A 979-nucleotide genomic window follows, 5' to 3' on the forward strand; every position below is an offset into this window, starting at 1 on the left:
TTATTTCCAGACACCCTGTATATATATATATATATATATATTTATTTATTTACAACTAAATGTTTACTTTATCTGGTCGAAAATTGGGATTTTCTACATAATCTTTTAATTTATTGATAATTTCCTCCGTGATATTTTCCTTTTTGAAATGTGTCATTGTATGTAAAAAATAACCTGGATCTTCTAGCATTTCAATTCCAGGAGTCCAATAATCCAATATTTTCTCACCGGGAAGTTTTCCAGGAAGCTAAGAATGATCATTTACTTTTTAAAATTTATTTATTATACTAAAAAATTATTACTAAATTAAAAATTGTACTTTACAAATTCTTCACAAAATGTTTATTAAAATTATGTCCAGAGTTGAAATATTTTATTAAAACAATGCTAAAAAAGTACAAATCATTAAAATAATATATTATTATATAAAATATGAATAAATAAATTGTAAAAATAATGAAAATCAATGATTGATGGATTACAATTGTACGATTATATAATTACATAATAAATATTACAAATTAAAAAATATTACTTTGATATTTGAATACTATTTAATAGTTAATAATTATTACATAAAATATTTGCAAAATTGTGTATATCTCTGAGTAAAACCTTGTTTGGTGCCACGTTGTTTATAATACACATTGCTTCGATCACTAAGAGTACTCCCATTGGCGGTCTTTTTATCGCCTTTACTTCCGTAATATCTTTCTTACGTAGTGCCTTTAAACTGGCTTCAGCAGCCTTGAGCATTGGCTTTACTTCACCTGTATATACGTATATGTAACTTATAGACAAGCACAGTTAAGTTTGACATATAACAGAGTTGCTCGAAATCTTCTCTTAAATATTATGTGTGAAAAGAAATTTTTTGAGAAATACGATAGAGCATTTTGTGTCAAATATATTTTTCATACTTTTTTTTATAAGCGAGATGTTACTTATTACGCAATATATTTTTTACAGGAAAAAGAAT

The 979-nt window shown here is 24.8% G+C and overlaps 1 protein-coding gene across 1 annotated transcript in view; it reads right to left on the reverse strand.

The window, feature by feature from the left end:
• The window catches only part of LOC108688449 (dynein heavy chain 1, axonemal-like), a 106,064-nt gene that overhangs the window by 14,464 nt on the left and 90,621 nt on the right, over positions 1–979 (reverse strand). Inside the window, exons 42-43 of the mRNA XM_018194716.1 lie at positions 616–770; positions 68–247 (exon numbers count right to left, since the gene is read on the reverse strand). Coding sequence (XP_018050205.1) covers positions 68–247; positions 616–770 — 335 coding nt within the window. The remainder of the gene's footprint in view (positions 1–67; positions 248–615; positions 771–979) is intronic.

This window comes from Atta colombica, unplaced genomic scaffold (assembly GCF_001594045.1).
Source record: "Atta colombica isolate Treedump-2 unplaced genomic scaffold, Acol1.0 scaffold105, whole genome shotgun sequence".
NCBI lineage: Eukaryota > Metazoa > Arthropoda > Insecta > Hymenoptera > Formicidae > Atta > Atta colombica.